The following is a 25,551-nucleotide window of genomic DNA, read 5'->3' as shown; positions in this document are numbered from 1 at the left end:
TGGCGATTTTGTTCTATCCGCGAAAATAAGCGAAAATTTACACCCCGCGAAAATAACCCGCTAAACGGTATTTGGATTTCGTACATTGTTATGTTATAAATTAGGCCGTTAGTTTTTTCAATTGAATTGTTTTATATTTTTCATGTCGGGGCCTTTTATAGCCGACTATACGGTATATCATACCACATCTCCTTATTTTTATATTTAACATTAATTGAACAGTTTATTTTTCTTTGGTATCTTAAAATGTAGAAAATTATAAGTTTGGTAGTACAAAGCTATTTCACCACTTCAAAGGAAAGTCACACTTAAAACGACCTTTCTAGTCCAAATCTCTTCTTCACTTGAAATATTGTCGTGTTAACTCCTACATATATAAGTGGCATATAATTAGTGGAAAACAACAACCTTCTAGCTGTCTGATTTTCGAAGAAACAATTATTTCGCATCCTGGTTGGAAAGTATTAAAGCGACAAACATTCGTCTTTAATGCAATTGTGGCAAGACTTCAAAAGGTAAGTGATTTTTAATTCAAATACATTTTATTACATGTATTAAGCTCGTGCATAATAAATTATTTTATTTTTGTTTTGTTTTATGTAACCTTATTTTCTTCAGTAAATATCATTAAATCGGAAAATGTTAACATAAATTAATTCAAATTCACGACGTTGGGTGTTTTTGTTTTATTCAGACAAATTTTATATGTAAATATCTACTCAATTTAATAAAAAAAAAAAATATTTAAGGATTCTATATTTTGGATAAGGAAAAGTTAATTTGCCGCATTCATTGATGTGTAAATTCGATAAATTTCTGCTATTATATTGCATTCTTATTAGAAATCAATTGGTGTAGTCGTTTTTAGATTACCGAAAAGTAATAAATTAATGACATGAGTATAGTTGAATAATTTGTATTCCTGAATGTTTATTTTTTACAGAAATCAACAATGGACCTTTTACTGATGATTCTGATAAATGCTTTTTTCCTTTCCGCTGTCATGGCCAATATGGATATGGTATGTTTATTTCTTTCTCAGGAAATGAATAATTTCCATGCATGACTTAAAAGAATGGTTGGTGTGTAATATTTGTATTTATACATTTTATTCTGCTTACCCTTCCGCAGCCTTAAGTTCACTTCCCCGACCCGTTTTACTAATGTTCGTGCTGCTCAATCTTCAGGTATTTGTTCAGTGTTTTGTAGATTAGTTTTTGTATATTCGTCATTTTTCGTTTTTGCCATTGCGCTATTTTTTTCTCGACTTATGATTTACGATTGTCCTCTTAAGTGGTTTTCAATTTTGCCATGGAACTATGAATTTTTAAATATTACTTTTTTATGATCACATTACAAATATTTGTAAATATGAGATTTATACAAAAACTACACGTAGATATGACAAATAAATAGTTTTGCTATGGAGAAATAACGATAATCATTAATATAAAAAGAGAGTTTGAGATCAGAAACAATATGAGTTACTACTTGAAATCTATTGCAAAACATTCGCTTGTTTAAGAAGATTTGCGAATACAATGTGCAGACAGACGAAAAAAACGGACACAAAACTACTATTAACGTCCTTTTCACTTATTTGGAAAAATTGAAAAACGAATGACCGATAGACAACATTTACTATTTACCGCACGCAGGAGGAAAAAACATGACAAAAACACATTATACGTATGCACTTTTGGCTTATAAACATTCTTCAATAGTCAAAGCTATAACTGATGAGGATAATTTTGATCTAAATTAAGTTTATACTGTGCTCTGTTTTATTTTACAAATCTAGTTGAAATTTGATATTGTTTAGAAAAGGCTAGATCAATGCAAAGAATGAATTCGTAAGCATCTATTGTTACTTTTGACAATAACTTCCATCTTCAAATTTAAACTGCATTTTTTGAAAATGGGAAACCAAAAAAAGACACTCTGCTGGTGCAGTTTTGTTCAAATCTGCCTCGCTTTTTTTCAAAAACCTTTTTGGTTATAATTCAATTTGACTTTTTTTGGTATTTTTACCTTTTGGTTAATGGCACATCTGCTTATACCGAATATCGAATTAATAACATTAATCTAAAATGTCTATACTAAATGCTTTCAAAGTTTTTTAACAAGCAAACGCTGTTATTTTTTTCAGAAATTTGGTTATCACATTGTTGAAGGGAAAGCCAGATATTTAGAAAACATAGAAACAAATCTAGAAAAGAATACAGTAAAAATTCACACTCCAGCACACAATGATGTTATGGAATCCTACCAAATTCAAGATTTCCATCAGGTTTGTAAATATAAAAAACACTATAACCTAAGAATGGTTGTTTAACACAAAACAAAATGCAAATTACACCCATGAATGTGGTGACATTTTACTAAAATATTTCTTTTTATGTACAGAGGAACTTAATATTATCGCTAAATAATCTTTCATCGAAGACTTCACTGAAATCGAATTTCACTATTTCTATTTCTACCTATAATTATCTGTTTTCGTCAGTCATTTTGAAGTATATATGTATTCTCCGTTTAAGATAGTATTGTAACTAAAAAGTAATAAAACTATTTGTTCTCTTTGCCAAAATGCAGTTAACAAAGTGCTAGTTAAAAAATGAGAGAAGATTATGGATCATCGGGATAATTTTTAATTTATGTTAATTCTCATATCTTGTAAGGCATGATTTTACAATAATAAGAGCACTATTACGTGTTGAGAGAAAAAACAATGGGAACACATTTTGAAATAAAATATTGAAAGAAAGCTCCTTTAAAATGCTTTCTGAAAACTAGAGGACTTTCTTTGCCGAAGGAAAATAATATACATATTTAATGTCCAAACCTGTATCAACTTAATTATATCAGTTAGTATGTCAAGCATTTTTTTGAAATATTTGAACAAACGAAAAAACATAATGTATTTGTCATAAAAAGTTAAATCCATTTTATAAAATAAAATAAAATTCTTTAATATATCTTAAAGTCCAAACAAAAAACGAATTACACTTCTCAGCAAATTTTACTAATTTCAGTTGACCATGTGGAACGATAATTTACGTTTTTTGGTGATCCCCAATGACGAATTATTCTAAAACTACCTTAAGAGACTAAACTCATTTGTGTTTTGTTTAATGATATGCTGAATGTTTATCATTTGCACAGGAAAATGTTAGGAACATTTAAGTTCCCACGATTAATCATTTTATAAGCGACCCAATTTTGCACAAAGATCATTATTCTTTGAAATAGAAAGTTTTCGTTACAGGGTCAGCAGATGAAATGTCTGCCTTCCTTGAGGCAATGTAGACTGCGGGACATAGACAGAAAAACTGCAGTAGATGCTGGACAAACTACAGAGGCTTTTATTCACAGTTGGGTATACAATATATGCACATTGTTTTAAAATGTTATATTTGTTAGGTAATCGGAAGCTCTAAATGTAAATAACCTCGAGGAGTCATCTCCAAAGTCATCATATCCTTGCCGCCAATCAAAAAAAATAATATTTAAGGAATTGCAATGAATTAAAATTATACTAGTATGTATAATATAGTTCGAATAAGGCATTTAACTGTGGTAAAAAATCAACATACTTAATCCAATTTGCTCCAAAAATGCAGATAGATATTTTGTATTCATCATTGTTCGAAAAGTTTATGATAATTTATCTAACTTGTGATAAACTAGTTTATGAAATCATTATTAGCAATGATCATTTTCCTTTCGCATGTTGTTTAAAATATAGATACTGTAGCCGCATCAACCATAATTATCGATATAGATTTTGAGTGGCGTGGGTGTGTGGGTTTGTGTGTGTGTTATTAATCAAAACTTTTTATTTTATCAGAACAAAGGTGATAATACCATAAATGATACAAACGAAAAAGTGGTCGTGGAAATGTATTATGCTGATTTCGATGAAATAATTGATGACATTTCCCTCAGAGGGGCTTTGCAAGAGTTTCATCAAGATTTTCAATACCCTGTGTATAAGGAAAAGAAGATACCACATGATGCTGAAGTATTAAATATAACTCGTTCTGCAGGTAAAACATAGTTAAATGTAATAAATTCTAACTTTTACCAGAAAGTGAATCGTTTATAATTTGCCATAATTGTGTCTAAATGGATGATAATTAAACTCTGTACGGAATATTACATTAATGGTACCAATTTTACTGCACCAGATTAGATAGATACCACCCTAAGCTTTGGAAACACTAAATGTAAAACTACAAGAACGCTTTTTTTTTGTTACATACAAGTGAAAATACTCGTTATTTCATTTATCTTGGTCAATGCAAAGGGCCCTATGTCTTTCTGATTTATTGGATTATGTTAAGTGCCCTGTTTGTCTACCGAAACCCGGATATGCACTCCAATGTTTGTTTGTTTATGGCTTTATTTTCACTCTTATGTTTTTTTCTGTTTTTTTGTCTATTTCTATCCGGACCTTCACTCCTATGTTTCCCGTTTATACCTGGACTTTACCCTCACGTTTTTCTGTTTATACCTGAACTGTCACTCTCACGTTTGTTTGTAAACATCTACACATTTCTGCCCGTGTTTGCCTGTTTAGACAAAGACGTTTACTCCCATGTTCGTCTGGTTTCTTTTTATACCTTGATGTTCAATCTCTGGTTTGACTGTTTATACCTTGTCTTTCCCTTCAATGTTTCACTGTTAATACATGGACTTTAAATCCCGTTTTTCATGGCTTATACATGTACATCAACTCTGGTGTTTCAATGTTTCTATCTGGACTTTAACTCTCGTGTTTCACTGTTTTTTACCTGGATTTTAACGGACGTTTTCACTGTTTTCATCTGGACTTTCACTACTATGTTTGACTGCTCATACCTAGACTTTGACTAGTATGTTCAACTATTTATACCTTGACCTTCACTTCTATGTTTTACTATTTATTCCTCGACTGTCACTTCTATATTTGACTTTTTATTTTTCGACTATCACCTCTATGTTCGACCGTTTATACCTCGACCTTCATTTCTATGTTTGTCTGTTAATACTACGACTTTCACTTCTATGTTCGACTGTTTATACCTCGACCTTCACTTCTATGTTCGACTGTTAATACCTCGACCTTCACTTCTAAGTTTGACTGTTTATACCTAGACTTTCACTTTTATGGTTGGCTGTTTATACCTTGACCTTCACTTCTTTGTTTGACTATTTATTCCTCGACTTTCACTTTTATGTTTGACTGTTTATACCTCGACTTTTACTTCTATGTTTGACGGTTTATAATTCAAATTTTACGTTTACTTCTATATTTGACTGTTTATACCTTGACTTTACTTCTACAATTGACTAGCACGACTATCACTTCTATGTTTGACTGTTTATTCCTCACCTTTCACCTCTATGTTTGACTGTTTATACCTCGACCTTCACTTCTATGTTTGACTGCTTATACCTCATCTTTCACTTCTATGTTTGACTGTTAATATCTCGACTTTCACTACTATCTTTGACTGTTTATACCTCGAAATTTTTACTTCTATGTTTGACTGTTAACACTTTGACTTTTACTTCTATGTTTATAAAAATAAGGGGATATTTGATTGCCAATGAGACAACTATCCACCAAAGTTTAAATGAAGTGGATGTAAGTAATTATAGGAAACAGTACGACAGTCAACAATGAGAACAACCCATACCGTATGGTCGGCTATAAAAGACCCCGACATGAAAAATATGAAACATTTCAATTGAGAAAACTAACGACCTAATTTATGACAAAATAATTTACGAGAAACAAAAATGACAGACATGAACCAACAACAACCAATGAACTACAGGCTCCTGACTTGATACAGACACAAAAAGATTGACTGTTTATACTTTGACTTTCACTTCTATGTTTGACTATGTATTCCTCGACATTCACTTCTGTGTTTGACTATTTATACCTCGACTATTCTACGTGGATATTTTGATTTGGTTTTTTTGCCAAATTCTGCATTCAAACCTATAGAAAATTTGTAATTCGTTGAATAATTAGAGTCGTGGTTCACTTGTACCCAGGAAATCCACATAAGTGGTACCCCACGAATAACAAAGAATCCACAATAGATATATGTGATTTTGATTACAGTATTGATTCAGATCCAACGGAGATAAGGGACATAACTCTTTTAAATTACTGCTACGCATTCTTAGCTCATAGGAAGCACAGATTATTTTTACTGTTTTACAAGAGTGCTAAAACAGAACTGTTGAAACTGGCAATTACAAAATTTAAAGAGTTATCGCTTAGCTCTGACTTACACCCTTTATTTTAGCAGTCATTATTAAAATTGCATATATTGTACGACTAGTTAAATTGCGATAATAGCTAATGTTTTAAAAATCCATGATGTAATAAAATCTAAATAAATAGAAAATAAAGAAAAAAGCGCGAGTTGTTAGCAATGCAATGAATGCTGTGTGTCATTTTATTATTAAATAAATCTTCAATTGTCTAATGTCTAACATATGAGATCGAAACACACAATATGAGAAAGAACTGCATTCGATTGTAACATAATTGTTTAGGTGGTCGTGTTGAAAGGGCAGTTATGGTGATCGATTATTCCTGCAATGGACAGCAGCCAAAGACAGTGTTTGGTATGGATTCGGGGAGAAGTAGCAATCATCTTAGAATATGCCAATCGTAAGTAACACATTGTCATTATCCTCTGGATGACAAATGATTGATACGAGCGCCAATGATACGTTTTGTGTAGATATAATAAATTATAAGCATGATATTTTTGATGCATTATAACCATTTTACTATTTTTTTATGCTTTATTTATATTTGGCAATATTTAAGAAATCATTTCATCACCAGACTTTGTAATGTTTACTACCACGTGACATCTTTTTTCACGGTGAAACTCCGATATGGAATGCGTCCCCTCTGAAATTCACCTTACACAATAATTTTTACTATCATGTCAAACAGCTTTGACCACCTTGTTGAACGAGTAGCTGAATTTACTTGACATTTTTCCTGAATCATGAATGTGATATCAATTTTTTTAATTAAAAAGTATCAACAGCAAAAAATTTTATTTGTAAGAATTGAAAATATTCAAACCAAACCAAGCCAATATGTGTTCGACTATTATCAAAGCTACCACAATAAACAAATTCAATAAACATTACAATTGTGTTCCTCTAGAAAAAATAGGAAAAGTTTTGAACCTTGATTTAAATTCTCCTTTTCTCAAGCCTGGTGATTAGCATGTCTCATCATTCAACCGACACATTATATTTCTCTATTGAAACATTACTTAAGGATGTTCGCTGCTCTTGTTTTTGAATTTTTGCCAGATATTCGGAATCCTTTGGTTTCATCCATGTAGTTCCATGAAAATATTCCCCCCCCCCCCTAACCCCTACTTTTCTTTTTTAATTTTATTACATATTGTTTAAAAAGCTATATTTGAAAATCTTATAAAATCCTTGTTTCATAGCTTTTAAAAGAAAAAAAGTGCCAATGTTAATTAAATGAAAAATCTAGAAAGAGTTTCTTCCCGCCAAATTTTCAATGTCTTATATCTTGAAAACAAACCCACGGACCCTTAATTTTTTTCTGCTTGTTTAGTTCCTCTATTTAGACACAATCAATGTTTAAAAGTCTTTTAAAAAGCTTGTTATTTTGAAACAGAGTAGCAAACATCCGTAAGTACATGTTCACATTAAACATATTCATTAACAAGAATAAGATCCTTTTGAAAAAAAAACTCCCCAAGCTAGGCTTTGAGGAAGAACTATTAAATCGACACGACACAATATTTATTGGCATCATCACGAATTGGTTGACCGATATGATGTGTCTGTCTATCAGCTCATAAGAGACATTTTATACTAGATCTAAAGACACTGGTAACGTGATCTGATCTGTAAATTTACAGGTTGTATCTTATTCCCTAACGTGAAAGTTTTTTATCGAGTCAGGATTTGCAATGAGGTTGAAACATGATTAGCAGGTGACGCCTACGTTGTAATACCACTTTTAAATACATCAGAGATCGGGGATATTGTCTGAATGACTGAAACATGGGATGTGAAACACTTATAAAAGTATTCAACAGTAGTTAAAAGTCTTCAAAAATAATCGTTTCTAACAGTAAATGTTTTGTTACTACCCCGACCTTTCAAAATAATAAATATTGATCAGTTTATTTCCATGGATATTTTCAGAAGGCGAAGAATAAATGGACGGTGGATACTGACTGATTGTGGCAATATACAAATAACCTCACCTATGGTGTATCAATGTGTGTGTTGTCCCTGGGTTACATTCATCGATCCGGCAGGAAATGACTGTGAATGTCTTAGAATGATGGGATGGTAGATTATAGAAGACTGAAACACTAAAAATAACAGGATCATGCACAATTATATCCTTATCCGAATAACATACCTTTGCAACAGAAGTGTTTATCTTTCAGGTTGTTTAGTTCGTTTGTGCGCTCTCTTGATACAAAAAAGTAATGCACGATACATAGTATTGTAATAAAATGATCATTTTGTACAACGGAACACTTTCTACATGTAAAAATACTAGTCCTATTCCAATTACAAATTTTTATATAAAAATTTGACAGTTAATACAACTAAATGCTATCTACATCGTTGAAATGCAAAGTGTTTTAGCAAGTACTACTTCAGTTATTCAATATGGTGTTCATTTAAGGTAGCACAATACAAAGATTTTATACCTCCAATTCCCCAGTTTAAAAATGCTGTAACTTTCTTTATAATGCTTGAAAATTTATAAAAGTGGTATTTATGGATAGCTAACAGATTACTCTTTCAAATTAATGCAATGTTAGTATTATACAACAATTATGTAATCAATTATAATGTTAACTGTGTCTACAAAATTTTACAAGAAATTTCCACTTTCAATTGAAATTAGCTTCTTCATGGTAACCCCTAGAAAGTTGATTTTATTATATGTTGTTCCCAGCGCCATTATCTACAAAAGTGTGTCTCAGATTTCGGATAGAATGTATAGATAAATTTTACACCTAATCAAACATTATCTACTTTTATGTGGTAAGGATGTTTACACTAATTACAGATGTATGAGAGAATGGAATACCATAGCAATAATTTGAGACACCCTTTTGTAGCTCCTGCTGTGTTGATTAAGATTTCGTTAAAATTTCCTGTATAGTTATAGAGATGAAAGAGCTAAATTCATTCAAGTGAACTGACCAAGATTTTGCCATTAATTGCATGATAATTGATTACATAATGATTGCATAACAAAAATATTGCATTCATTTAAAAGATTAATCTTTTATCTATCTATATATACCTCTTTTATTAATTTATATGCATTTTTAAGAAAGTAACATCTTTTTTAAGGTTGGAGATTGGAAGTAAAAAAATCTTTGTATTGTGCTATCTTAAAACAGATTTTCATGTGCAGATTAAAATAATGCTGTTTCTTGTATGTCTATTCTGTAATAAAATATGGGGATGTTCTTTGAATGCCTCTGCATCATCTATATTTAAACGTGTTGTTAGTAAACCGTCATTGATGATACGAGGAAAGAAACTGTATTTGTAAGTATTGTTTGATTGTTGAAAGTTTTGGAACTTTCGTTGGTCTTATTGCCTTAGTTGCTGTTCTATTTTGTTGTTGTATATAATCCGGTATATCTTTGGTTATTCCATTATGTAGGGCCTTATGAAACCTGCGTAGCATTTTAATTTGTTGTAGCACTCTATTGACGGTCGCTTCAAATCCCTCAGTATGTTAGTAACTGATCCTGCTTTTCTACTGTATTAATTTTTAATGAAATGTGCTGATCTTCTCTGTACCATTTTTATCTTTTTAATGTTGTTTTTTCTGACATGGATTGACATTGAGCACTACTCGTATATTCAACAGTTGGTCTTACAATAGCTTGATATGCTCTTTTTTTCAATTTCTTATGGGAATGCATTGATATTTCTTCTCAGAAAGCTTAATTGTTTTATAGATTTACCCAAAGTTGTTTTGATGGGTAAACAATTTAAGTGTTTTTAGGAACTGAACTCCTTTATATGGGTTTTGGTCTACATCTTTTTATGCCCCTCGTACGACGGGGTCATCAAGTTTTACCCTTTACCAGCCGTCTTTCCGTCTTTTTGTCTTTCCGTCTTTTCGTCTTCCGTCCGTCCGTCCCATTTTCGATTGTTTGAAGCTTGAGCGGGTGTATTCTTGTATTATTTTTAAAATTTTGTCGTAAATGTGGTGGTAATGCATATAAGATATTTTCTTGTTTGAATACAAAATATTTTGACGTATTTAATTTCATCTGTCATTAAGATGCCCAATTAACCAGTTTGTCTATATATTTATTTGTAACCGATTGCAGTCATCAGTACAGTCTATTTTTCGATATAAAAGGCTATTTTCTGCAAAAAAGGCACAACTTTGACTTTAATACATTACTAATACCATTGATGTTCAAAAGGAACATGAAAAGACATAAACAGTTACTTGTGATACACCTGATTTCTTTAAGAGGTTTCAAGATGTTCCACCCATATCTGCTACACACTTTTGATGTTTTATTCACTCAAGTAAGTCTACCGTTTGTTCCATAATGCTTTAGTACCGCACCAAAACACTTTGCTTCAGTCTAATTTCAGCATATCTGCTTATAGATGTTTAGATATATCTTTAACTCTTGTTACTAATTCTAATACTATATTCGCATGATGGTAATTTACTAGGATTTCATATTTCTCTAGATGTTGCATTACATGTTTGACAATAATGTGATTCATGAATTTACACGTAACTAGCGTCAACGAAACAGATCTGAATTTAACTGACTATCGTTTATTTTCCTTCTTACAAAGTGATGCAATGATTGCTGCTATCCAATCGTCTGGGACAGAGCCTTCTACATATATCTTTAATATGTTTTTAAAAGGACTTTGTTTTGGATATTATTTGGTCCCCATGATTTTTGGTGAATTGACATTACTTTTAAACGTACTTACCCCTTCTGTAATTTCTAATTAGCTTATGATAGCCGATAGGTTGCCTTTGTATACTGGTGGGATTGATGTATTCTCATCAGTTAAAATTGAAACAAAATGATAGTTAAGTGCTTCTGTTTTTAATGTCTTCCATTATTTGTCCAATTGAACTGAATGTTGCTATTCCATATGAGTATCTTTTCTTTGATTTAACATTTTGCCAAACAACATGTGTTTTACTTTATCTACTTCCAAATTTGTAAAATATAATCTCCTGCAGGTTGAAATTTTACCGTCTTTTCTTATTGTTTTTCATTGTTGGTACGCTTAGCCTTGTTGTATACTTTTTTATAATTATTGTGTCGATCGCTCTATTGGTTCATGGGAAATTTTCTCTGCTTGTTAGTAATTTGGTTGGAATATATTTCGTTATTGCCCTTAACAATATTTCTGTAAATTCATTTCAGCATACTTGTGTGCTGGTTGTTTTTGATTTGTTTATAAAATTGATCATATCTTTATCGAGGTATTCTTAAAATCCATTCATATATACTTTCTTTAGTACTTGCTACTTTGATGTTGATTTCAATTTTGTATCAAGAACATATGATATGATTGTCAATGAGACATCTATCTACGAGAGAACAAATGAGGTAGATTTGAACAACTATATGTCACCGTACTTTCTTCAATAATGAGCAATCCCATACCGTATAATGAGATATAAAAAGTCCCGTCATGACAAATTGCGCACAAACCCCGATTTAATCTGGGACAGTGGTGTAAAAGCACAACATAAGAGCAAACTGCAAAATTTAGTTGAAAAAGACTTGACTTATCAGATCAAAACAAAGCACAAACACTACAAACAAAAAACTGAATACACAAAATACGGATTTAAGTGTGCTCGCAGTTGATGAAAGCTTGTTTAAAGCTTATAACAACAATGTTTCCAAGAACCAAAAATCAATCAGTACACGTTCAATGAATTAAGTGTAAAGAGTCATAAACAATCAGTAAAAAAACACCTGGATTAATGTCAAAATATTAGTCCCGACAGGATGTTAACCTATTACATATATATTGTTGGCAATTCGGAAATCACTATGGACTATAATTATGGACTGCAGCTTACTTTTACTATACCTGTAGAATCTTATAAAACAATGGATATCACATCCTAATTTTTACGGTAATTATGTTCATAAATGCGATCTATGTAAACGTATAGATCCTTTGAATATACTTATTCTTAAAGGATATCATTTAACACCGTAAAAAGATAATTAAATCTGAACTTTATTGATACTCATAATTTGACATTGCACAAGGTTGTACTTTTCTCAGTCTGTTGATGACCCCTTTTTCCCTAGCTTTAAATAACTGCGAGTACTTTCAGATTAGTACTTTATGTCTTTTGTCTTTATGTTAGTTGTTTTTTGCGTTTCATGTCTATTTAAGAGTCAAGCCATTTCCAACTGTTTTTTTTTATAGTTTAATAGAAAAGAAAGGACATAGGGTATCCATCGATGACACAAAATCAGTGTTTCTACAACAAAAAAAGAAAAGGAACAGCGCTTGTATTGCTGTTCTTCATCTCAAAGTCACAGTGAGGCCTTCAACATGGAGAAAAAAAAACTCTCACCTCACTAAAGTTTAAGACGGCTTCTAGCACCGGTTTTAGCAGAATTGTTTTAACATATTTTAGGTTGTTTAACCCCGCCATATTCTGTATGTGCCTGTCCAAATTAGGAAGACCTGTTATTCAGTTTTTGTTGTAAACAGACCGTTAATTTTTTCGTTTGAAATGTTCCACAGTTTGTCTAATTGGGGCCTTTTATAGTTACTATATATTTTGAAACCATCGATATTTTTTATGTGTATTGAATGATGGTTTTTAAAAGATCAAACGGGGTATATTCTTCCCTTTTTTACTTATTTTTTTTTTATCAAGAAGATAACTTTATCTATAACAATAAAAGTGAAAAAAGTATAACAAAAGTACCGAGCTCTAAGGCAAATTCAAAAAGTGACAAAATCAAACGCTATCAATCCACGAAACAAGTGAAAAACAACTGCCATATTCGCGACTTGATACAGGAAATGAGCTAGGAACCAGGACCAGATTTTTGTATAACCATATTCCTAAAATGTATCTTATGTAAACAAAAGCTAAGCAGTTACTCTTATTTTCAACCTGTTTAAGGGAATGAAATTTCACTTTTATTGCAGAATAAACAATGTGGAATATTTCATCTTAAAAAAAAAGATTTGGTAAGGTTGCTAAAGTGACAGCTATCCTCTGTATTATTATAATATTGAGGATGACTTTGGAAAACTTGGAGGCCACTGCACGGTATTCAATGATAAGCAAATTTAATAAAGTATCGTTAGCGACCTCTGAATGGCAAAAGTGCAACAATTCACTAACTTTAAGTAAATAACACCAAACAGAAAACAATTATGGCAGACAGCAACTAATGACAACCACTATAAAGTACAGGCTACTGTCCTTGGGAAAGCACATAAAGAATATGGCGGGGCTGAACGGGTTTATTAGCGCTCAAACTACCATATAACCCGGATCAATGGTTAATCATCAAAAACCATTAGAACAAAATATAAAAAAAAATTAATTGAACAGCGCACTTTTAATTTCATAGATGTGTACTATTCGCAAACACAACCAGTGAAATGAGAAAACAAACCAAAAATATGTATAGATATTGTTAAGAAACCATACTGCTATGCAAAATATAGCAAACATATACGCGTGTTTTCAAATATTCGGCTTTGAGCGTTCCTGAATAAGTTTAATACAGAAATGCGCTTCGGACGCATGCAATGTATATAGTGTTATCTTAAATTTTTACTGTAATTCAAAATATGAAGACGAGTCAATTTATAATAATAACAAAACAAACAAGAATGTAAAAATTGAACAGTAATATTACTTTGTCGATATGTATATTACAGCAAATAGGAGTAGTCGAGTGATATGTTAGTGACTCGTTTGCCTTGTTAAGTCATGACCATAAAGAACCATCATTTAATGTTATAAGCGGAATCATTCTTCTGCTAGCGCTGTAAGTTGTATTTGAGGTAAACATTTTGTTAGAATACATTGGAGATTTTAAAATAATAAAATCCTTGAATGTTTTTCATTGATAAAACATTGCGATCATTAGAATAAAACGTTGTGTTCATTGAAATAAAACATTGCGTTCATTAGAATAACATATTGCGTTCATAAGAATAAAATACTGCGTTCATTAGAATTAAACATTGCGTTCTTTAGAATAAAACATACCGTTCATTAAAATAAAAAATTGCTTTCATTAGAATAAAACATTGCGTTCTATATGATAACATATTGCGTTCAATAAATCGAAACATTGCGTTCTATAAAATAAAACATAGTGGTCATTTGAATAGAACATTGCATTCTTTATAATGAAACATTGTGTTCATTAGAATATACTATTGCGTTCTTTAGAATAAGACATTGCTTTCATTACAATAAAACATTGCGTTCTCTAGAATAAAACATTGCGTTCTATAGAATAAAATATTGAGTTCATTAGAATAAAACATTGCGTTCATAATAATAAAACATTGCGTTCTTTAAAATAAAACATTGCGTTCATTAGAATAAAACATTGAATTCTATCAAATGAAACAGTGACATTGTGATCTTTAGAATAAAAGATTGCGTTCTTTAGAATGAAACAATGCTATTATTAGAATTAAACATTGCGTTCTATAAAATAAAACATTGCGTTATTTACAATAAAACATTGCGTTCATTAGAATAAAACATTGCGTTCTTTAGAAAAAAACAGTGTGTTCATTAGAATAAAACATTGCGTTCTTTAGAATAAAGCATTGCGTTTTTACATTAAAACATTACGTTCATTAAATAAAACAATGCGCGCATTATAATAAAAAATTGCGTTCCTAAAAATAAAATATTGCGTTGTTCATTAGATAAAACATTGCGCTCATAAGAATAAAACATTGCGTTCATTAGAAAAAAAGCATTGCGTTCGTTTGAATAAAACATAACGTTTTTTTAGAATAAAGCATTGCGTTCATTAGAAAAAAAATTGCGTTCATTAGAATAAAACATACTTATCCAAATGAAACTAGCTAAGAAGTATTTACTACATGGAAATAAAGAAAAAATGATTGAATGATTTTGCTTGTCGCCTGAATTCCAAAGACGTTTTTTGTGTAATTTAAAATCTGTTATGCTTGAATTCCCGAACCGTAAATAATATATTTAACGGGATTGGAATGAATTCAGGTGCTTCGCTTATTGTATAGATTGATGTTTGGCCAGAAGACTAAAACTCAATACAACTTTAAATGGATCATTAACAAAGAAATGATATTTGTTTGACTATTCTGTTAATTACGTAGGATACAAAATAGTTTAAACAATAGGTTACATAATTTCCAACAGACAAACGTTTCTGCATGACATTCATTTTATAAACTAAGACATTTAGAAAAAGTAATAATTTAAAAAAAATATAAGAGTATGAAAAACTAATCAAAATAGTTTTTACTGACTTAAAAGGTAAGATTAAATCAAAAGCGAGTAAAGAATGACTGTAGCGAGGACTGCTTTGACCGAGAGTGACCAGTTTATCGCTAAGTTTGCAACGTCTATCTTAATGTCAGGACTGGGTTCTGCTTACGTGATGTTGTAATTAACTGATTTAATATATCACACCTTAAATATTTAATCAAACAATATAGCAAGATGTATTTGCTCTAATATTCAGCATACTAGAAGTTCAGGTAACAGTTTTTTCATTAATTTCAAACAATACATCTCTTGACCTCGAATATTAGGTTGAATAAATATTGTCGTTTAATAATTCTTATCTGTCATAATTTTTTGGATTTTGTTTTATTTTAATGTCAAAGTTGGATTATATGTATCTAACGTTCGTGACATATAAGAAAGAATAGTATTATTAATAATAAAGATTGGACTCTTTACACATGGATTTGATTTTGTTGTTCAAACACAACGGATGTTATTGAACTGTATTTGTCTTTCTAATAATTCATATATTTCATAAATATTATTGTTTAAATGGTTTAATATGAATAAGAATTTTTAAAGGGATATGGGGAATACACCAACTATATAAAAGATCACAAACACAGAATACTTATAATTAAGCACCAAGAAACTCAACAAAAAAGAGGGTAACGGGGTTGGAATGAATTCAGGTGCCGCGTTTATTGTATAGATTGTATATAGACTCAATACAATTTTAAATGGGTTATTTTATAGAAGCAATACTAAACAGTAATGACATTGGATATATTTTTGCCCGTGAAACGTGCTACTGCGATAAATTTTACTTTGAACAAATACTTCGTGATCAGTTTGTACAACAGTGATCTAGAGATTTAAAAAAAAACAGGACAATTTTACTTGATATTAAAAAAAAAGAATTTACTCTGACAAATACTTTCTAAAACTTCCTATATATTTCCGGCTGTGGATCACACATTATAGGTGTTCAAATTTGCGTCTCCCTATCGAAACTGGAAGAAGACAAAAATATTCCGATGCAGGATATAAAAAGTACTTTGTGTAAGGATGGTATTGGTGATGAACTTCATTTGTTATTTAAATGTAGTAATCAAAATACTGTTGATCTAAGGGACACGTTTTTACCGAGGTACTATACAGTGAATCCTAATTGTAAAAAAATAATGGAAGGTTTTCTTTCAATATTTGATACCAATTAATAAAATGTACAACTGTACTTATGAAAAAGATGTAAATATCTTTTGAAATGTTGAAATATATATTTTTATATCATTGTTATTTCTACCTGCACGTATATTATTAGTATTGCACTAGGTTACATAATTTCAAACAGACAAACGTGTCTGTATGACATTCATTTTATAAACTAAGAAATTTAGAAAAAGTAAAATTTAAAAAAAAAATTCAAGAGTATGAAAAACTTATTAAAGTTACCAGGTTTATAATATTGTACGCCAGATATGCGTTTCGTCTTCACATGACTTATCATAGGCGCTGGAATCAAAATAGTTTTTACTGACTTAAAAGACATGATTAAATCAAAAGCGAGTAAAGAGTGACTGTGGCGAAGACTGCTTTTACCGAGAGTGACCAGTTTATCGCTAAGTTTGCAACGTCTATCTTAATGTCAGGACTGCGTTCTGTTTACGTGCTGTTGTAATTAACTGATTTATTAAATCACACCATAAATATTTAATCAAACAATATGACAAGATGTATTTGCTCTAATATTCAGCATACTAGAAGTTCAGGTAACAGTTTGTCCTCAATTTCAAACAATACATCTCTTGACCTCGAACATTATCGGTGAATAAATATTGTTGTTTAATAATTCTTATCTGTCATTATTTTTAGGATTTGTTTTATTTAAATGTCAAGGTTGGATAATATGTACACATAAGGAAGAATAGTATTATTAATGATAAAGATTGGACTCTTTAGATATGGATTTGAATTTGTTGTTCAAACACAACGGATATTGATGAACTGTATTTGTCTTTCTAATATTTCATATATTTCATAAATATTATTGTTTAAATGGTTTAATATGAATAAGAATTTTTAAAGGGATATGGGGAATACACCAACTATATAAAAGACCATAAACACAGAATACTTATAATTAAGCACCAAGAAACTCACCAAAAAAGAGGGTAAGGGGTTGGAATGAATTCAGGTGCTACGTTTATTGTATAAATTGTATATAGATTCAATACAATTTTAAATGGGTTTTTTTATAGAAGCAATACTAAACAGTAATGACATTGGATATATGTTTGCCCGTGAAACGTGCTACTGTGATAAATTTTACTTTGAACAAATACTTAGTGATCAGTTTGTACAACAGTGTTCTAGAGATTTAAAAAAAACAGGACAACTTTACTTGATATTAAAAAAAAAAGAATTTACTCTGACAAATACTTTCTAAAACTTCCTGAATATTTACGGCTTTGGATCACACATTAAAGGTGTTCAAATTTTCGTCTCCCTATCGAAACTGGAAGATGACAAAAATATCCCGATGCAGGATATAAAAAGTACTTTGTTTTAGGATGATATTGGTGATGAACTTCATTTGTTATTTAAATGTAGTAATAAAAATACTGTTGATCTAAGGGACACGTTTTTACCGAGGTACTATACAGTGAATCCTAACTGTAAAAAAAATAATGGAAGGTTTTCTTTCAATATTTGATACCCATTAATAAAATGTACAACTGTATTTATGAAAAAGTTGTAAATATCTTTTGAAATGTTGAAATATATATTTTTATATCATTGTTATTTCTACCTGCATGTGTATAAATAGTAGTGCATATTTACTTCGTCGTGTTTATACAATGCCAAATACCAAAAAAATTAATTATTGCGGTTCTTTGACATGCCAAATCTAACCGTGTATTTAGATTTTTAATTGTGGGACCCTTTTTCAAATTGGTCTACATTAAGGTTCAAACGGTCCAAAATTAAACTAAATTTGATTTTAGCAAAAATTGAATTCTTGGGATTGTTTGATATGCTTGATCTTACCGTGTATTTAGATTTTGGATTTTGGAAGCCGTTATCAAATTGGTCCATATTAGGGTCTAAAGTGTCAAAAGTTCAAATTTGTTTGATATCATCAAAAAATTGAATTCTTGGGGTTCTCTGATATGATGAATCTAACCATGCATTTAGATTACATAAAAGGTATATGTCCATACAAATTTGTAAGTTCTTGGACCACATTTAATCTGTGTCAGAAACCTAAGCTGTGTCAAATATTTAATAACCATCCACATTCAGAGCTGTTTCAAGCTTGCATGTAGTGTCCATACTTGCTCCAAACTGCTCAGGCTTCGACCTCGGCGGTCGTATCAAGTTTCTCCCAGCGGAACATTCTATTGTTTTACATATAAATGTCAATGTTTGATAAGATTTATTTAACGTTGGTGACACACAAGGAAAAAGAGTATTAAAACTTACCTACCATCAGTGCTTTCAATGATAAGCAAATCAAATACAGTATAGTAAGCTATAAAAGGCCTCTGAATATCAAAAGGGAAACAATTTACTTACTTCAAGTAAATAACAGCAAACAGAAAACAGTTATGGCAGACAGTAACCAATGACAACAACTGAACTGTATGCTCTTATCTGTGAACAAGCACATAAAGAGTATGGCGGGGTTAAACCTATTTATGAACGCTCAACCTACTACATAACCTGGGACAGTGGCGTAACAGCAAAATCATTCGAACAAAATGTAAACATTAATTGAAAAGCTCGCGCTAAATTTCATAGATGTGTACCATTTGCAAACACAACCAGCAAGATGACAAAAGAAACAAAATACTTGCAGTTCATAGAAATATTCAGATAGTGTAAAGAAAACATACTGCTATTCAAAATATAAGAAAACATACGCGTGTTTTCAAATATTCGGCTTCGAGCGTTCTAGCTAGTGGAAGTAAATCCAGGAAAGCGCTTTGGACACATGTAATTTATTAAGTGTTGTTTTAATTTTTTACTGTAATCTTAAATATTGACGAATCAATTAATAATAATATTAAAAAAAAAAAAAACAAAAAACAAAAAAAGATGTAAAGATTTCACAGCAATATAACTGTAAACTTTGTCGATATGTTTATTACACCAAATAGGAGTAAGCAAGGGATAAATCTTTGATTCGTTTGCCTTGTTATGGTGATAACGATAAAGTACTGTTTTCTTTTTAAAGTGGAATTATTCTTCTACTGTAAGTTGTATTTGTGGTAACATTTTGTAAGAATACATTCGCAATTTAAGCACAACAAAACCCCTAAAAGTTAATAAAACTTTGCGTTCATTAGCATAAAGAATAGTACTCCATAGGGAACTAGGTAAGAATTATTTACTACATGGGAAGGAACCAAGAAAAGACCAACAAGGAAAGAGAGGTGAAACAGAGAAAACACTGCCGTGTTGAAATCGAATTAACTACAAAGATTGATTGAATGATTTTGCTTAACGCCTGAATCCCAAAGGCGTTTCTTGGGTTAATATTAAATCAATGTCTAAAAACGACAACCGTTATTTTTGGATTCCTGAAGCGTAATGTGAGTAAGATAAATGTAAGTATGAAATTAAATAAATCATTAACAAAGAAATAACGGTTGTTATAAAATACTATATTTTTTGGCACTTACTTAGTATACAGAACAGTTTAAAAAATCGAATTTCGCCTCACAAAAGTTTCATAACCTTCATTGTGTACACTGAAGAAATGTGAAAAAAACTAGTAATTGAAAACATTCAAGAGCATAAAAAAGTTATAAAAAATACCAGGCCTATAATTTGATAAGCCAGACACGGGTGTCGTCCACTAACACTCGAATCTATAGACATGTTAGATAAATAACTATTGTTGACAGTTGAATGCGAGAGTCTACAGTTGAGATAAAAAAGATATCAGGAATGAATTCTCTCACACACTACTGCATGGTTCAACATATCAAACCAACCACGAAAACCCGACTCCTCCAACAACGAAACGGGTAAGCTAACAAACACAAAAGAAAGAACAAATATTCCTGGACATAGTCTCACTTAGTTTTTCGTTCGTATAACAAACAATTTTCATTATTTAGATAATTCATACAATGATGTAATGTATAGCGCTAAAGACTTTACATCTAGAGCGTAGGACTTTACATCCTCAGCGATGGACTTTATATCCTCTGCGCTAGAATTTAAATATTCAGTGTTAGACTTTAAATATTAAGCACTGGACACTAAATCTTCAGCGCAGGACTTTTAATCTTCAGTGCTTCACTTTGCATCTTCAGCGCTAGACTTTACATATTCTGAACTAGATTTTGAATCTTCAGCGCTGGACTTTAATCTTCACTGCTAGAGATTAGATATCCCGCGCTATAATTTACATATTCAGTACTAGACTTGAAATCTTCAACATCAGACTTTTTAAATCTTCAGCTCTAGACTTTAAACTTCGGCGCTAGACTTTACTTTTCCAGCGCTTGCCTTTACATCTTCAGCTAGCGCTATACCTTACATCTTAAGCACTATACTTTAAACTCTCAATGCTAGACTTTAATCTCAGCATTAGACTATTTATTGTCAGCGCTGGACTTTTAATATCAAGGCTAATCTTCACGTCCTCAACGCTAGACTTTAAATCTTGAGCGCAAGACATTACATCTTCAGTGCTAGAATTTACATCTTCGGTATTAGACATTTCATCTTTGGAAGGTTTGCGTCTTTTCGCAGGTGTTTGCGTTATTTCGCAAATGTTTGCAATAAAACGCAAAAAAAGTGGAAGAATTATAAAAAAAAGTTTATGTGGCGCTTATACGCTTCCGTAGAGTGATATTTTGGAAATTGTTATTTTCATTTTTCAAATTTTTTAAAGAACTTCGTGGTAGATTTGTTTGTTATTCTGAATACATAAACTTTCAAAATGCTATATATATATATATATTTTCTTTTTTGGATGAAGTGAACCCCTTTAATAACTTAGCTTATATTGTCTATTGAATTCTTGGTGTACTTTGATTTGCTGAATCTAACCGTATAAATTAGTATTTAGATATTGGGTCATGATAGGTATATGTCCTATTTCAAGTTTTTCAGATGTTCGGCCATATTCATTCAGAGTCAGAAACCTATGCTGTGTCAAATATTAATGCATAATCCAAATTCAGAGCTGTGTCAAGCTTGCATGTAGTGTCCATACTTACCCAAATACTGTTCAGAGGTTCGACCGTCTAACAAATCGTGGAGCATTTTTCTAATATTTTGTAATTATTTATTGTACCAATATATTAGAAAACAAGTACAAAATATCAAACAAAGTATCCTATCAAATTCCAAAATTAAGACATAGCAGAATTTTTTTACCAACTAAGACGGTGAATTCGAAAAATCGAACAAAGCAATGACACTATCTAAAGTGAACGAAAACTTTTCAGGAAGAAACTATACTATTTTATTCAAATTTCACTGAAAGAAGTATCATAAGAATAACCCTAAAACTGCATCACTCAACCCGAAAAAAAGTGAGACTGTATGAATTGTATGCAACTGACATACAAGTGAGAGATTTAGCTAGCTATAAAACCAGGTTTAATCCACCATTTTCTACATAAGAAAATGCCTGTACCAAGTCTGGTATATGACAGTTGTTATCCATTCGTTTGATGTGTTTTAGCTTTTAATTTTGCCATTTGCTTAGGAACTCTCCGTTTAAAATTTTCTTCAGAGTTCGGTATTTTTGTTATTTTACTTTTTGCAGTGTGTGCGAAATGCACACGTTATCATATCCTATTTTTACGATGGTTTGTTAACGGAAAGTAAGGTGATTAGGTCAGAACGGTTCTAATTATATTGCATAATGATATTATATTATTAAAGTTTTTATATTTTTATAGTTTATATTGCCGTGTAAACGCTCTAGATTTGATAAGATCGAACTTGCTCGTGCAAATGTAAACACGAAGTGGTCTTTTTAAGATCAATTCAAATACAGGTCAGTTCAATTGCGTGCAAGTGTAAGCGAGGTCATAGTTGCTAACCTCTTGATCATTATGTCTCAGACGAAAAGATATCTCTACATCTCCTTATATACATGAAAAGTCTTTACTATATAATACTTGTTTGTGTTTTATTAACTAGATTAATTCATAATAAATAATAGTGAGTGTTGACAGCGCAATACTGTAAAAGAGAGGCGAAAGATACCAAAGAGACATTTAAACCATAAGTCGAAAATAAACTGACAACGCCATGTCAAAATGTAAATATACTCAAAAGGTCACTGAAAAATATTTTAATTACTTTGCCCTCCTCAAAAAGAATATTAATAGTATAAAATTAAATATTTTAAATTTGAAGAATAACAAAACAAATTTTTTTATTGCTTATGCTTTTTATGTCCTTTTTGAAAGTTATTGGCATCTGGGTATTGATTTATTTATAAAAACTGTTTACATCTGATAGTGTCTATAAAGTGGCAACTGCAACGCGAGGAATCAACGTACCGATGGAACTTCTGTTTCTGTTTCTGAGTTTAAGTGTGTAAGTGTTGACATAATTAACATAATTACTTATTCGTTTTCATAGTACACACTTTGGAAGCAAATCAATTTGTTACATTTGTTTACTTTTCAAAGATTTTCATATTCAATTAAAATAACGATTGATTACTTGCTAATATCATTTTTCATATTTAAATACTCTTCAATGTTTGTATTATGTTTTAGATTTTTAAATATTTTGGCCTTAATTAACTGTTCAAATTCAATGCTGGTGCAGTAAAATTTGTACCCTTTTTGGAAGTGAATTTTTAATATAATAATATTATAACAGTAATCTTTATATTTTAGATCTATATTAAAAAGGCCTAAAACAAGCCTTGTGTCAAACTTTGCTATAAACGAAGTTTTTAAAACCCACAATAATGACAGTTTAAATCAAAATTTAATTTTGAGAACATCTGAAGGCGTGCTTCATTTCTCTTTTCTGTATTATTCTGCACTTTTACCGATTACTCTTTATTCTGTAAACCCCGTTCAGACCCTCCGATATATACACAAAAAATTAATTATCACCGATACGGAAACGGCCCCGTCAACTATACACAATATGCATGCAGTTCTCGGCAGATTATGGAAATATATTTTAGAACCATCTTTTTCTTTGGGTTACACGTTGTACTCTATCTCGCACTATGTTTCTCATAGATGAATTTCTTTGTTAAAATTTAAATGAGGCAGTTGCCTCATTGCCTCAAGTGAAGCTACGCCTCTGATAAATATATACCTGCCGATCTCTTATCTTCTAAGAATATCATTGGTATACATCAATTGTTATGTAATCTGGGTCAAATATCAATTTCAGAAATAAGTAATAATCTCATTTTAAGTGTGCACCTATTTTCAGATTACATATCAACCCCAACATTTATCGGATTTTTTAGTATTATTGAAATCAATTAACGCCAGTTGATATATATATATATATAGAATATAAAATGGCATTTTTCATGTCAGACCCTTTATCAGCCCTATGTCATGATATCAGCCCTAGAGCCGATCGGCTCCAGTATATTTTGTACAAGAAGAGCTTGAAGACATTTGACATTTGACATTTTCTCCGTCGAGGCATTAATACCATGAATACGACCCAGAATTTAGATCCCATAATAGAATTTTATCGTCAAATGGGTAAGTTAACTTGTATATGTATTGGTTAAAAGTTGATTTTGTTACGTGAACAGTTATTAATAATGACATAAAAATTTCATTTTCCAGAAAAATAAAAACTAATTTGCATGATATGGTTCGTATACGAATACGAGTACACATTGGGTTTTTTACTTCACTTTCATAGGCGGTTTCTCCAGGTCGCCCCTTTGTTGTTAACCAGTGCAAAAAAAGTAAAATCACAAAAATAACAAAAATACCAATCTCCAAGGAAAATACATACATTGTCAACACTGAGAATAAAAAGGGAGGAAAAAAATGATTTGACATTCTTATAAAATTTGTACACACGCAATTCATATATTTTTTAAAATAAAGTTCTTGAATCCTTCAAGTGATGGTTAAAGTACTCAATATGTCATAACAATGTTATTTATCTTCAAATCAAAATGGTTATTTATATCAAATGTAAATCTCCCTTTGTATTTAATTTATCTAATATCAAATTGACACTTTTTGATTGATTTCAGATCTAACACGATGAAAAGATAAAGAAGTTGGAAAACATAATTGAAAATAGAAGTGGTAAAACAGAACTCAAAACTTTAGTGAATCAGCTAGCAAATTTCATGTAGAAACAGTGGAGTATCTAAGAGAAGTGGCATTAACCAACTAAATACAGGAGTTGTTCAACAGAGGACGGGTTCCGTTCCGAACCCTAAATTATAAGTAACTATTTCAAATTTAAATGACTGATTAACTTGTGCATAGGCTTGTTTGAATATTTATTTTTATTGGGATACCACTCAATCGTGTCGATAAAGATTAAGATTAATTTTAAGACATGAATTCTGAAATCTTATTTACATAATGGTATATACAGAATATGATTGATTTTTATAATGATTGAGCATTTATTTGTAACATGTTAGTATATTAGTAAAGTTTTTTTCAACGAGTTTGTTATTACCACTGACTCATGTGGTATACTTACTTATTTGAACACATATATACAAATAGAAGGGATGCCCATGTAAAGATTTATTTGACTAATACTTTTAAATCAGCTTGATTGATTAGAAATGTCCAAGTTGTAAACCACTCGTATAGTTTTCAAGTTCGTGTGTGCGGTCTGTTAGATTGAATTACTCATGGGACAATTGTATCAATACTAGTCTCAATTTAATAGTAAACCTCCAAACCTATTTTAGGAATAAATAATACTTATGACCCCAAATATATATTTTGGAGATTGGGGCAGAAGGTCGATTATACTTCTTAAATTTTTTT

General features: G+C 30.8%; 1 protein-coding gene across 1 annotated transcript in view; it reads left to right on the top strand.

The window, feature by feature from the left end:
* Nucleotides 1-424: 424 nt before the first annotated feature.
* LOC127726690 (uncharacterized) overlaps nucleotides 425-25,551 on the top strand; it is a 269,933-nt gene continuing 244,806 nt past the window's right edge. Inside the window, exons 1-2 of the mRNA XM_052234141.1 lie at nucleotides 425-515; nucleotides 944-1,021. Coding sequence (XP_052090101.1) covers nucleotides 953-1,021 — 69 coding nt within the window. The 5' untranslated portion in view covers nucleotides 425-515; nucleotides 944-952. The remainder of the gene's footprint in view (nucleotides 516-943; nucleotides 1,022-25,551) is intronic.

The sequence above is a fragment of the Mytilus californianus genome, unplaced genomic scaffold (genome assembly GCF_021869535.1).
Source record: "Mytilus californianus isolate M0D057914Y unplaced genomic scaffold, xbMytCali1.0.p SCAF_18, whole genome shotgun sequence".
Classification (NCBI taxonomy): Eukaryota; Metazoa; Mollusca; class Bivalvia; order Mytilida; family Mytilidae; genus Mytilus; species Mytilus californianus.
Note: the sequence above shows the minus strand (reverse complement) of the source record. Positions and strands in the feature narration are given on the sequence as shown.